Below are 13,120 nucleotides of genomic sequence, written 5' to 3' on the forward strand. Positions count from 1 at the left end.
TTTGCCTTTTTCTAGGAAGGATGGTATTATACAACTTAGAATGGCATGAAACAATGTACATAGGTTATGGTAACAAAATCATGATTAAATGGTTCTAGCTGTAGCTGAATGGGGTAAGCAAGGATGGGTGAAATAAATAAGACACGGGCAGTTAGGCAGACTTGCAAAAAGGCTTTAACACCTGAAATCAGAGAACTGTAAGAAGGAAAGGGGGCGGGGGGGGGGGAAGGGAGTGTTCTCAAAGGCAGTATGAATTGGGGAAGTCAAAGATAAAGGGACATGTATTAACTAGTGGGAGATGAGCCTGCTAGAAATTTAATTATTTGTGAGAACACATTTGCACAAGGGACACACAGTAGTTGAAAATGACCCTGTATGACATGTGAGATGGTTCTGCAGGAATGAATAGAGTTTGGGAAGAGTACAAGTTCAGTAGAGCTTTTGTGCTCTATAATAACTATAAGACTTAAGGAGATACCAAACACATGCTGTACCTGGCAATTAATTACAAAGTTATAAAACCTTATTTCTAATTAATCCTGTCTTTATTTATTATGCAAATAACAGGTAAGAGTCCTGTGTGGAGTTTCATTACAAGCTGCAGGTGTACTGCACTAAGGGAAGACACAGAGAGGTTTTCTTTGACTGTTAATCATGAGGTTCTCTCTCTGCATGTGAAATTAGAATTCAGTCTTTATCCATTGCCTGCCATTGCTTTCTTTCCCAGTAATACTTTATAAACAACTTGTGTTGTATTCCAAACTTAAGAATCTAGTCAACAGCATGCATACTGTTTAAATCCTTAAATAAGTAGGTGCTGTTGAAATATAAGTAATTGGTGCTGTTAGTCATCTTATGGGGAAAGCAAAATAACATAAAAAAGCATTATATAAACTAATAAATGTAGTATTCAAAGTGTGTGTGTTTGTATGAGTAAAGTTGTGAAGGTAACTGCTATGTTTTCAGCAGCTTTTGGAATTTGTGTTAGTTGATTTACATACTTTACACCTTAAGTTCAAGAATCTGAAAGAAGTACATGAAGTGTGCTGCACATGTGATAAGTTGTTTGGTTTTCTCCTCATGCATATTTGTTCTCTTAAAAAATTAAAGTGACGTTTTATTTTTTTAGTACAAAGTAGTTGTTCCCAAAATTGGAAATATATTGGACCTTTGCACAGCATTGTCGGCTTTGTCTGGTGTTGCTGCAGATAAGGTAAGAGTGATTTCTTATGTGAAGCACAACAATGAACATTCTAACACGTATTAACCTGATTTAATGATGTGTATACTCCGTTTTCTTTTTAGATGATTGTTACTGATATATACAATCACAGGTTCCACAGGATATTTGGTATGGATGAAAATCTAAGTAGTATTATGGAACGTGATGACATTTATGTGTAAGTACAGATAACATTCTTCAGGTCTCTTTCAGTTTGTTTAGTTATTTGCAAAAGATTAAAACTTTGACATAAGATAAAGACAAATCTTGGGGGTTTTGTTATTTTTTATTTTTTCCCCTTTGTACCCTTTTAAATGACAGTTGTTCTTTGTATTTCTGATTGTTCTTCTTTTAGATTTGAAATTGCTATCAATAGAACAGAAGATACAGAACAAGTTATAATTCCTGTTTGTTTAAGGGAAAAGTGCAGGCACACTAGTTACAGCCATAGTGGTTCTTCACTGTTTGGTCAACCTTTTCTCATAGCAGTGCCTAGAAACAATACTGAAGATAAGCTGTATAACCTGCTGCTGCTAAGAATGTGGTAAGGTTATTGTTTAAAGAAAAATGTGTTTGTTATGAATAATGCTAATAGTTGAAATCAGTGGGCACTTATTTTTACATGCATTGCTAACAAACGGATTAGATTTGAGTACTTAGTCTTTTATTTGCTTTCTGTTAAATATGTTAAATCTGAAATTTTAGCCACTTGGGATGTGAATTAGTGTGGATTTTAATTTGATTTTTTGTTAGCATGACCTCATCCAAAAATTATTTGAGAAGACAGTAGAGAGTCAACCTGTATTGTCAGTTTAGGGGAATTAATTCTGCTGTATAAATAGCTGTTTGTTAGGGCTTGGTGAAATGGAAATGTTTTGCCAATTATTCTGCTATGGTTATACCTCCTGTATCTACTATACAAGTTTATATACTAATTTATGTTGTAAAACTACGTGGTAGACGCTTTCTGAAACTAGACTGGAATAAGTGTCATGATGTGGAAGAAATCAGAATCATATAACCTCCAATTTAAATTTATGCTTCATTTTCTGTTGATGTAACTTTCTCTGTAAGTGAAACCATATTTTTTTTGTGTGTAAAAAAAAATATGGTTAATGAACAGTTAAAGAAGTGATTTCTGGACAAACAGAGACTAATACCAAGAATCAAGTTGTATAAAATGAAGTAACTGCCAAAAATATAAGATCATAGACAAGCAGAATTTCATATGTGCCTGTAACACTAGACATGTTAGGCAATAAAGCTATTAATTCTGAATAAATCAGAAAGGGGTGCAGGAATACAGTACACTAGAAAAGATTTGCTGTAACCATTTAATTATCTGGCTTGAACAATGTAAATATTTAAAAATCCATTGATTCTAACTGTTGCTTTCATTTGTTATATTTAGCCGATACGTAAAAACATGTACTGAAAGTGAAGACACTGAAGGATCCCTACATTGCTGTAAGGACCATGGTATCAATGGTAATGGCCCAAATGGAATACATGAAGAAGGATCTCCAAGTAAGACTGGAATATCTAAACTTGTTTAGTATTTTGTGTTTAATTTGGAACTGAAGTTAATTCTTTAGTGTCTTTCAATTATTGTTATTCTACCTCATTTCTTCCTCCTTATTCTTCCGATTGTTTCAGGTGAAATGGAAACAGATGAACAAGATGATGAATCCAGCCAGGATCAGGAACTTCCTTCAGAGAATGAAAACAGCCAGTCAGAAGACTCAGTTGGAGGTGACAATGACTCTGAAAATGGATTATGTACTGAGGATACTTGCAAAGGTCAACCACTCACGGGACACAAAAAGCGATTGTTTACATTCCAGTTCAATAATTTAGGCAATACTGACATAAACTACATCAAAGATGATACCAGGCATATTAGATTTGATGATAGGCAACCTAGGCTTGATGGTAAGTCATGGGGAACAGGTTGGGCAACCTTTGATTCTAATACTTTTTTCTGACTCCACTTCCATAGAAGAGTGTTTCATTCTCTCTGTGTGCTATTTGATATATCTTTTTTCCAACAGTAAATTCTGTAAATTAACTCGTTATTGTAATTAACTCTTAGAAATGCAGAAATTGTGTGTGCTTCAATTTTTCATGTTAAATTCATGCTAGCGTTGTTTAATTCATTTTGAAGAGTGTTTGCCCAAAGTTAATACAATTTCATGTAAAGCAAGAAATAATATTAAGAGAAAACATGTTTTTAATCTTAGAAAGATCTTTCCTTGCTTTGGATTGGGATCCTGAATTGAAGAAGAGATATTTTGATGATAGTGCAGCAGAGGTAAGCTGTTCATGTTGCTCCCCTTTCCAACACTAATAAAACTTAAATGTGAAAAATACAACTTAATTAACGTGACATAAGAGATTGTAAGTCTTCAAAAGAAGAAGCTAGTATATCTTTTTTCCACATTATTCCTAGTAAATATGTTGTTGTAAATAAACTTCATTTACACATCTAAGTAATTAGCAAATCTGAGGCTTACTAATTTGGAAGTAAATCTGAAGCTGTGAAAACTTTTTGCTTGAATGGTTTCTGCTCAGTTTTTCCATATATAGGAGCTTTGTAGTTACTGTTTATAGTAAGACGACATCACTAAAATGAGTTTTGTTTCATTTGTTCTCTTAACTCAAGAAATACTTCTCTTTAGGATTTTGAAAAACATGAAAGTGTGGAATATAAGCCTCCCAAAAAGCCTTTTGTGAAATTAAAAGATTGCATTGAGCTGTTCACAACAAAGGAAAAACTAGGTGCTGAAGACCCATGGTAAGGACAAAAAATTAAAATGGTTACGTTCTGTGGTGTATTTCTCAAAATGTAATCAAAAACACACGTCAACATTAACAGAGATACCTAACTGATTTCTTAATGGTATTTTAAATCTTGTCATTTCAAGCGTAGTTGAAAATTCTCAAAATGTTTTCTATTTTGATCCATTGCTTAACTAAAATTGTTACCATATACAGACGGTTATGTTTGTATAGGAGACAATTAATGCATTCAGAAGTAGGAGGAAGGGTAAATCTATACGATATTCTAGTCTGTGAACTGTGATCCACAGTGAATGAGTAATACTGTGCCAAATCCAAGGCAGTGGTTTAAACAAATACTCCTTTCTGAGATGAGAAAGGTTGGTGCATACTGAAGTTTTTTTATGCAAATACATAACTTGCCTTGCATTGATATATGAAATAGGGATGTGTTTAAACGACAGGTTTGTGGGATGGGAGATGTCTGTAGTCAGTAGAACCTCTCAAATTCATGTTCCAACCATTAAGTTTTTGGCAGAAGCTTTTATTCTGATTCATGGTTCTTCCAAATTATGATTTGGAATCCTATCTGAATATTCACAATTATGGGATGTTCCTGTAAGATCCTTCTTCTCCAGGAATCTTCTAGCAGATAAGAATCCTTCATCAACACCTGAAGCTCAGAATTAAGTTTGGAGGGAGGGTCTCCCACTTCTTCTTTTGTGGATACTTACAAGTTTTGGAGACTTTCAAATTTTGTCACCAGAGATCCTCCTTTATTTGGGCAGGGGAGGGGGCTGACTTACAAATTCTCATTTTTTTTCTGGGTTGGCTAGATTATACAACACTGGAAAGACTATTTGAGATACCGTATAACTCAAGTATGGTGAAGCGCTTCCATTTTTACAGCACATTTTAAGCAGAGTATTTAAACTACAAAATACAACTACTGCTGAAGTCGGGCAGTTGCTACTAGATACAGCTCACCAGAGGTCATTAATCACATTCTTTCTTCATTTGTCAGGTCTTCACAGGTCTAATCGACGAGAGCTCATCATCCCTAATCCAGTGCTATTTGTATTCCAAGTATTCTAAGCCAACTGGGAAAACAGTTCTTCAGTTACAGCCTGCCCTTAGTTTTCCTAATTTCTTGTCTTTATCTGATGTTGCTATGTAAAGACACTTGTGCAGTCTTTTTTAATTAGGGCTTGTCTCTTCCCCCCCACCCCCAGATCTTTACTTGTTAGATACCAAGATGTAGAATATGCATAGACCACTTCACAGAAGAGTTGCTTCCATGCATTGTTCTTACTCACCTTCCTCCCTGAGCCTTAGTTCTTGAAAGATTCAAGTATGCATTGCAGGGAACAGAAATTTATAAGTCACAGCCTCTTTAGTACTTGCCTACTAAGGAGGCAAGTTTTTTTAGTAAGGAGTTTTTTCAGGTTCCAGTAGTCACTGTTATCTGGTTTTAGTGGTGGGTGGGATGGGGTGGGAGATGGATGAATTCGGAAATTGAAACGTGGAAGAACCACAGTTGTCTGTTACTTATGGCTTTTCATATAGTCAGTTTTCCTGAAGTATTTTCATAACCCTTTATCTTTTTTTATAAAATATGAGAAAGCTGTGTTTTAACTAAAGATACAGGAACTACTATAGGAGATGAGAATCCTGTATTGGGGGGTGCTACTTTTGTGTTTAAAATGCTGTCGAGCTTCACTGTGGGCATGCTTGCACACTAGCACCTCACGTTTTAAACCAGAAGCGGTATCGACAGCATTAGTAACAGAAGGTGGAACGTGTGTGTGTTTCAGCTTTTGCTCATTCAGTTCCTCCCATGTTACTGGCTTTCTCTATGGTAATGTATTTTAACAGACATATGGACTGCAGTTATTTAATTTTTTTTTTTTTTCTTTTAGGTATTGTCCAAACTGTAAAGAACATCAGCAAGCTACCAAGAAGTTAGACTTGTGGTCACTGCCCCCTGTACTGGTAGTTCATCTAAAGCGCTTTTCCTACAGCAGATATATGAGGGACAAGTTGGATACATTGGTTGACTTTCCAATAAAGTAAGAAACCTAAATATTTTGGTGCTAGAAGTGTAAAAGTTAGCATGACTAGGGCACATGTTTAATCCAGCAATTTTGTAAAATGCTTTTGTTCTCAGCTTCCATGCGTGGATCCAGTAAACACTGATGACAAAATGCTTGTAGATGAAAAGTATGAACTTGGAAAAATAATAATAGTAGATAAGTATGGAAGAACTCTATCAATAGTTTTGGCTAAGATTACTGGTTCCTGTTCCACTCCTCACAGAGCGAAAGAGGTGCACTGTCAGTGTAGTCTGGTGTATGTGTTTTTTGTGGGGAATATAAAGTAAAGGGATCAAAGACCACCAAAATGTGAAATGGTTAAAAATATTATTAACATGATCTTCTTTTGGTTGGTTTTTTTTCCTTTTTTTTTTTTTTCCCTTTAAACAGCGACTTGGACATGTCAGAGTTCCTTATTAATCCCAATGCAGGGCCTTGCCGCTACAACTTGATTGCTGTCTCCAACCACTATGGAGGAATGGGAGGAGGGCATTGTAAGTTGATTTCAAATATCTACGTCAGCTTTCTTTCCATGTTTATTTTGATTTAAGTACTGATCACTTTGAATCAATGGCATTTTTTAATGATTGAGGGGCAATTTTTTTCATTACTTGAAATGCTTTCACAAGTATTCTAACATAAAAATCTATATGAAATGAGCTTTCAAGGATAACTGTAGGTTCTTTTATACTTCTAGCTATGCATGTTGTGAAAAGAGAAAACGTAAGAGCTCCTAAGAGCTACCGCGCTCTTACAACTGATTTTGTCTTACTTGTCTGTATTTTTGTACGTTGTGCATCTCCTGAAAGAAGAGAGAAAAATGAAAAAGCAATTGAGGGATTTTATTTTGACTGTCCTTTCTCACTATACATTCTCTTTAGAAGGGGAATGTTATTGGTTAAGCTTTCTTTGCTTAAAAAAAAAAGTGTGTAAGTATGAGTCTAATAGTGATAGTAGGTTTTAGTTAGTTAAATGTCAAGTGTTTGACAGTAACAGACTCTAGCAACTGATTGTATTACATCTGTGAAGATACAAAGTCCCTAGATGCTGTACTTTTTTCTCCTAGATACTGCTTTTGCAAATAATAAGGATGATGGAAAATGGTACTACTTTGATGACAGTAGTGTGTCCACCGCATGTGAGGACCAAATAGTGGCAAGTACCTTTTGTTTTTCTAAAATTAGGACTGTTGATGTTGTCTTCTTGAGGGAAGAAAAATGAAGAGTAAATAATGAACCTTGCCGTAAATTTGTAGGTAGTAGTTTGTGTTCTTTCAAAGGACAGTACAAAGCAAAAATGGTTTGCTCCGACAGGCAAAAATAACTTAGATGAAAGCTTTGGATTTCTTTGTAATTTTACCTTGTAGACTTGGAAGCAAAAAAAAAAAAGGGTAACTTGGATTGTGAATGTTTTGTCTGGAGCCTCACAAGCATATTACGTTTCTCTCTTTTACAGTCCAAAGCAGCGTATGTGCTCTTCTACCAGAGACAGGACACGATCAGTGGAACTGGCTTTTTCCCTCTTGACCGGGAAACTAAACAAGGTGCTTCAGCTGCCACAGGCATCCCACTAGAAAGTGATGAAGACAGCAATGAAAATGATAATGATATAGAAAATGAAAATTGTATGCACACTAACTAATGGAAGAACTAGAAGCCATAAAAGAGACTTTGTTACTGGGGATACCTATTGAAAGAGTGAAATTGCCCACCAAATTAAGAATAAAAATCTGAGATGGGGAATTTCAGATAACAGAATGTAAATCTTTATTACATTTTAACATGTGCAGTACTTGAAGTGAAACAATAAAAACTTAAACAGAAATTGTCTCTAATGCATTTACAGTCTTGTATTCACAAGCTATATATAGGAAATCACAAATAAACCCCTTTTAAGTTTTCTGCTGCTGTTCTGATGGATTATGTTTTCTTTTGTTTTGGATGTGAGTTAATAACTAAAATGTTAAATCTGTGGACTTCTGACATTTATTTTCTTAGTACTGCAAGAATACTACTGCCAAGTCTAGTTTCTGGATGAATATATACATGTTTCTTCGGCTGTCACACAGGCTACGAGTAAAAACGTCAAATATATAAGCAGTAGTTTTCTTGAAAGAGCAAATTTTTGTTTGTCCCTAAAAATGAATTTTTCTTTTTTTTTTTTAATTCGGTCACAATAGAAGAAATAGCTTGAAAAGGTGTTTTAACCTTTTGTGATATAGTTGAGCATCCAGAATATTACGTTCATCTTACTGCTGCTGTGGAACAGGTTCTGGATTTCATGCTGCATTAACAAAAAGTTTTTCAATTAAATGTAAGTATCCTTTGTTGCTTGTTGGAATCTACTCTGCAGACGTTATCTTGCTTATAAGACATGCATTATTTTAATCTGGTGTCAGTCCAAAATTTAAACTTGTGCTGCAAGTTCTCTCTCCCCAGTTTTTGTAGTTTGACAGCTTGCAAACTACTCTGTAATAGGATCAGAGTTAATAGTATTCTGTATCCATAGCAATGACTGTGTATCGGGCTTAGATGAGAATTTTTTCAATATACCCTGCCTTTAAATTGTTAACGAACAAAATGACTTTAAAGGTAGGCCTGTTAATTTTCTTTGTGTGTTCCTGATGGAATTCACCATAGCCTTACAGAATATCTGAGAAGGTAACTCATTATAAGAGAATTGGCATTTGCATGTTCAAGTCAGAACCTGTACAGTATATAAGGCATACAAACTTTGAATTGGATTTTAGTTAACTATGTTCAGGGGTCCAGGATGCCAAAATAAGTGTGACAGTTTGAAACATTTTTTAATTTGCTGCTTTCCCTTTGATCTAGTTGGAAGAATGTATTGTTGATTTGTATACAATACTGCCTTTGAGAGGGGCTCTGAAGTGTGGGGGCACACTTCACATATCTACTACCTGGAGAATTGCTTTGTGTCCCACCGTTTAAACAAATAATTTAAAAAAGCAAAAAGCAAAAAGTATGATGTTCTTCACTTGAACTAATCAAATACAATAGGTTATAAATTGTGTATTGTAAATAAAAGTTCACTCTGTGAGTGCACATTTTGGTAAATTATTTATTTATGTTAGCATTAAAAAGTTTAAAAAATTGCATTTGACCAGGATATAAATGAGGTATGTTGGACATGGCTTTGCTTATACCTTGATATTAGAACTGGTGTTTCATCCTGGTATTTTAAAGCTGCTTTGAGGTTTTTTTTTTTTAAATGTAAACTAACCTCCTGCATGACAGAGGTTAAAATTTTGTCTGCACTTGAGTTCACTTGGGTTTACATTTGAAATGCGCATGTTTATTTATACAGATTTCAATAAAGCTATTCAAGGCCTTATTTAGTCTTCCATTTTCTTACAAATCCTTTTCCCGCAGTGTTTGTGTAATGGGTAGTCTTTGTCTAAGACTTACGTTATCGGTTACAAAATGGCTATTTAATGACCAACACGGAATAAGAGTAATAGTATTTCCAGAAGATAGTATGTATAAAAGGGATTCTTTCCTGTCATTGTCTGGCTCTAAAAACATTTATAAGGCTGCAGAAAAATTGTTTATTGTCGTAAAAATCTGTTATTTGTTTTTTTAAAAGTAATACTGTAACAGTAATTAATCAAATGGAAAGATGCTAACTCTGAGACGGTTGGTAAAATGAGGCAATGTATTTAGGATTAGACAAACCGATCTGGTGAGGGGAAAATGATACAAGCTTTTGGCTAAAAACCTTGTATTTAGGTGTGGAATACAGTAACACAATACAAAGCTATGTACTAAATAGCTTGTGAGTTTAACTTGCTTATTTTAATCAGAGCACTTGAGAGATGAGATTTATCTGTGGAGTAGAGGAAGTAATCCTAGAGAAGCGATCACCTCTTTGACTAACACACACGAAGAGCCCCCCTACATTCATACTCCCACTGGTTTTCCCGTATCATGTTAGCCTAGAACTTGCTCGGAGAAACCACGAAGGAGCAGAGGATCTGGTCTGACTTACCAGAGACTCACTTTGGAGTTTGTAGATCGGAGCTGTAACATCTGGTAACTCGGTCTCCTAACGCACTTCATTCTCCCTTTGAAAATGCAGAGATACATACATATATGGGATCTTATGCTTGAAGGAATGTACTTACCTACTAATAGTTGGATCATCCAGATACAGTTTAAAAGGGTATTGATCAAAGTAACATTTAGTTTGGAAAAAAATACATAGATAGTTTCTAGGGTTTTTTTTGTTACTGTCAATTTGGCTTCCAAGATTACACACTGAGTTTGTAAGCTTCCTAATCAGATATAAAAAATCAGTAACATTTCTATATGACTGTCTCGAAGGTTTCTGGGAATTCAGCCAAGGTGTGAGTTTTGTAAAACTATTATGTATTCACACATATGATAATTCATCCAGCGTGGACATGCTTAAAATTAAAACTACAGAAAGCATATTATTCTTTACGGTGTCTATCAAAAGTTACTGTCACTCAACTAGTCATTTATACAGGGAAGAAAAAGGGTCCTAACATCTCTTTTTACGAATCGTGTCTGATAATCATCTACAGTATGCTTTTTTTCTTCAGTTACATTGACAGCAAGCTTTTGATGGCTATAAGTATCAGCATAAACCCCAAAATGATAAGATACAGTTAACCTTGTTAATGTGAGAGTCACAGAAAACAGAGTAGGAGGCAGAAGACAGCTTGCAATTCCCAGTTACCCCATGGGTTTTGTGACAGCAATAAGTCATTTAAAGCCTGGCTGGGAGGGAAGGACAGGTGAAGAGAGAACTGCCCGGGACTTCTTGTTTTAGTCAGCTTCAGACAGCGTTCTGGATGCTTCGGTGCAGATCAGTTCCCTGATCTCTTCTATCATCCACTTAAATTAAAGTCCTACCCGCCCTCCTGGCACACTGAAGTGAACTTTGCAACTTACAGTTGGGTTGACAGATGAGAAAAGCTGTCGGATATCGCCCTGCCAGATGATGTAGAAACATCTCCTGTGTCTACAGCTAGTTGCTAATGGGAAGGCCACAGCCCCTTCTAGCTTTCCCAGCAAGTTAGCGCTGCGTTATGGAGTGCGGTGTATTTTTTTAAGTATTTTGAAATCTTTAGAGGGAAGTCGGTATGGCAGGCAAAGAAATTAATTGGCAAACCCACCAGTTTTCTTCAAAAATTATGCCGCCTCCTTTGATGTCAGACTCTGTAATTTCAGGGTATGGTTTTTCATTGTTTCTGCGTACTAGCTACTTTGACAAAGAAAATCACTATAAATGTAGTGAAACAATTAATATGAAAACTGTATTTGATAGAATAAGCATGTTCTTAGTCTGCAGGCAAATTGTTCTCTTCAGATTTTTTAGTTCTTTTTCCTTGGGGGGTAAACAAATTCTGAAAACGGTTCCACTTTCTTAGTTCCAACATTGCATGCTTTACTGGCACCGCATGCTCCTGAGGCAGGCAGAGAGACCTGTCTTACTGGAAAGAAATTAAATCTTGGAATAGCATGGAAACCCCAGAAGAGTCCAAATGTGACAAGTTTATGACCAATTATCCCATTAATTAGGGAATGAACTGGGTCAGTATATGCCAGGTAGCATTAACAGTCATCCTGGGCCAAATGCAAAAGCTGATACAGGACTCAAATTATAAAGAATTCCCATCAGTCAGTATCGTTTTATGAAAAGTAAGATTGGGGGGGGAGGGGGGTAGTAGCTAAAAAAGAGAGTTGATGAAGATTATAATATAGGTGTGCCTAGAATTATTTAAGTGCTTGGCACTTAATTATCACCTTCAGTATCCCATTACTCTCATCAAAACATTGAGTGTTATGCAGTATCACCTGATGAAAAGTTTGGGAACTGACCAACAGCCTCAAAATAGTTTCCATTAGGAAATCATTGCGGAATAGGGGTGTTACTGGAGAAGTTAGTGGCACTTGGTCTCAAAATAATGTTTTTATTCAGTGTGTAAAATACTCGGATCATAGCTATAGAAGGTGGAAAGTAGTAAGTAGCCCTAAATCCTGTGCAGCCCTGGTGGACAAGCAATTCAGCATGAGCTCCCAATGTGAAACAGTGGCATAAGAAACTTGCCCTTGGAAATAGAATATAAAAGAGCAGAAATAAGAAGTTGAGTTAATATTCCCAGGTCTGTGGTAAGGATCCTGGGAAAATACACCATTTGAGTCACTACCTTTTAAAAGTTCAGATTGTAACCTGGGAGACATAGAAAAAACGTTACAACCCCAGAGTAAATACATTTGCACTAACAGATATAAAGAAGAGTTGTTTTCTCAGAAAGACTACTCAGAAGTGCCTCGATTTGTGTGCGATAACTTACGAGGGGGGAAAGTAACTGTATGCAGGGGGTATTGGAGTGGAGAGAAACATTCAAAGAACTAATTGTTCAAAACTGCAACCAGACAATCTGAAAATGGAGATAAGTGCGGGAGTCTTTTATGCAATTACTTTTTAACAAGAAGGAAGATACCAGCGGAACCACCAGCAGAGGCAAGTGGTGGCTGCTCTGTTAACTCGGGGCTGGTTGCCTCCAGAGGGAGGGAGGCAGCCGAGAGGTGCAGTGGCCCTTCCCCTGCCGGGATGGAGACCTAGTCTGAGCCGTCTGCCTCGGCTTTGAGATCGGTGGACCTGTAAATACCCTGTTCTTTTCAGAGGAATGTTCCTCCCTCTTCAGACCTAATGGCACCACTTAAAAATCATTTAAAAGTTTTGAATGGAGGCTTGAAACTGCAGGTATTTGCTCTGAGCTCAGCGTGGTTTGAGGGAAGGCCTTCACTCGCTAGTGTTATAACAATTTATTAATATGGGAATAAAACCCATGCTCTTGTTTCAGGGTAGCAAACGGTATGATTTTTCTTCCCTTCCTGCACCATTGCTACTAACTTAAATCAAACTCATGAAGCTGCTCCAAATCCCATCTGAATGACCTCTTCGATTCATTGTCATTTCTTCAAAGTAACTCTTTCCTCCGGTTACCGCCTAAACTGAAACACATCTCCCTTTT

General features: G+C 36.2%; 1 protein-coding gene across 3 annotated transcripts in view; it reads left to right on the forward strand.

The window, feature by feature from the left end:
* USP15 (ubiquitin specific peptidase 15) overlaps positions 1–9,447 on the forward strand; it is a 71,462-nt gene extending 62,015 nt beyond the window's left edge. For all 3 annotated transcript variants that reach the window (XM_076331970.1, XM_076331977.1, XM_076331987.1), the window contains 11 exons: positions 1,130–1,213; positions 1,306–1,400; positions 1,578–1,766; positions 2,634–2,749; positions 2,879–3,154; positions 3,463–3,533; positions 3,901–4,016; positions 5,920–6,069; positions 6,484–6,587; positions 7,160–7,248; positions 7,549–9,447. In XM_076331970.1, coding sequence (XP_076188085.1) covers positions 1,130–1,213; positions 1,306–1,400; positions 1,578–1,766; positions 2,634–2,749; positions 2,879–3,154; positions 3,463–3,533; positions 3,901–4,016; positions 5,920–6,069; positions 6,484–6,587; positions 7,160–7,248; positions 7,549–7,734 — 1,476 coding nt within the window. In that variant the 3' untranslated portion in view covers positions 7,735–9,447. The remainder of the gene's footprint in view (positions 1–1,129; positions 1,214–1,305; positions 1,401–1,577; positions 1,767–2,633; positions 2,750–2,878; positions 3,155–3,462; positions 3,534–3,900; positions 4,017–5,919; positions 6,070–6,483; positions 6,588–7,159; positions 7,249–7,548) is intronic.
* Positions 9,448–13,120: the final 3,673 nt, after the last annotated feature.

The sequence above is a fragment of the Aptenodytes patagonicus genome, chromosome 1 (assembly GCF_965638725.1).
Source record: "Aptenodytes patagonicus chromosome 1, bAptPat1.pri.cur, whole genome shotgun sequence".
In the NCBI taxonomy this organism is placed as follows: Eukaryota; Metazoa; Chordata; class Aves; order Sphenisciformes; family Spheniscidae; genus Aptenodytes; species Aptenodytes patagonicus.